This window comes from Perkinsus marinus (genome assembly GCF_000006405.1).
Source record: "Perkinsus marinus ATCC 50983 genomic scaffold scf_1104296944078, whole genome shotgun sequence".
NCBI lineage: Eukaryota > Perkinsozoa > Perkinsida > Perkinsidae > Perkinsus > Perkinsus marinus.
In genome coordinates, this window is record NW_003211572.1 from 1 (window position 1) to 982 (window position 982).

At 47.9% G+C, this 982-nt stretch overlaps 1 protein-coding gene across 1 annotated transcript; it reads right to left on the reverse strand.

Annotated features, from left to right (window-relative positions):
* Pmar_PMAR016285 (glutamate dehydrogenase, putative) lies at positions 1 to 971 on the reverse strand (the record flags this gene model as incomplete). The annotated part of the gene is made up of 1 exon (XM_002780790.1): positions 1 to 971. A coding segment is annotated over one exon (971 nt), but the record flags the coding sequence as incomplete, so codon positions are not given.
* Positions 972 to 982: the final 11 nt, after the last annotated feature.

The window sequence follows — 982 nt, forward strand, 5'->3', positions numbered from 1 at the left end:
AAGGCCAAGTTGTAGTTCTCCTCCAACAAAGTAGCGCAGTTCTTCTTGTAGACCTGTCTGTTCCTGGATAAAATGAGTCTGATACCACCACGAGCGATCTCAGTGAATCGGATGTGGAAGCCATAGAAGCTCCTGCCGACGACAAGATAGACAGCATAAGGAATCCTTGAGAAGAGAGTCCTCGGACGATCAGCCAGGACCTCACCATCAAACCTCATTGCAATAGCCGAGGCTGTACCAGCCTTGAAGAAGTTTGTCATCTGAAGATGAGCGCTGAGCTTCAACAGAGTCTTCAAGATCTTCGCATCGAAGCGAGATCCAACCTGATCATCAACCTTAGCAGCCAATTCCTCATTGTAGAAAGGCTTGCATAGACCAGTGGCAACCTTCTTGAAGTCGTCGAACATAGGTAGAGTGAGCTCATAGTTGGAAGTGAGAGCATCATAGATCCTCTCATAAGTAATAGCATTAGCCATGGTATCTCTGAAGAGAGTATCCAACTCACTCTTCTTGGACGGGTCACTCTCGAAATAGTCGGCCAAAGCGAGATACTCCTCAGTCTCCTTAGGGAAGAATGAGAAGATGAACTTGGCGGCAGTAATGAGGAAGATAGCATGCTCGGGTGTGATCTTATTGTTGAGCACAAGTTCCCAAACCAAACCGGACTTCCTCGGGTTATGCTTGAAATGACTCACATAACGGAGAGTCTGCGCGAGCTTTTCCAATGCCTCACCCTGGAAAGTGGGGTCGAAGAAGCAAGTATAGGTGACGATACCATTGGCGAACGAGTCCACGTAGAATCTCTTGGGTTCAACGTTATGAGAACGGAAGCATTCGTTGATCTCAGAGATGTAGGCTCGGCCCGTACGATCAACATCAAAGGCAGCAAACTGCAACACTTGAGCGCCGGACTTCTGAACCAAGTTGGCAGGAGCATCGAACACCTTAACAACAGTATTGCGGGTAGCCATAGTCTCATCAA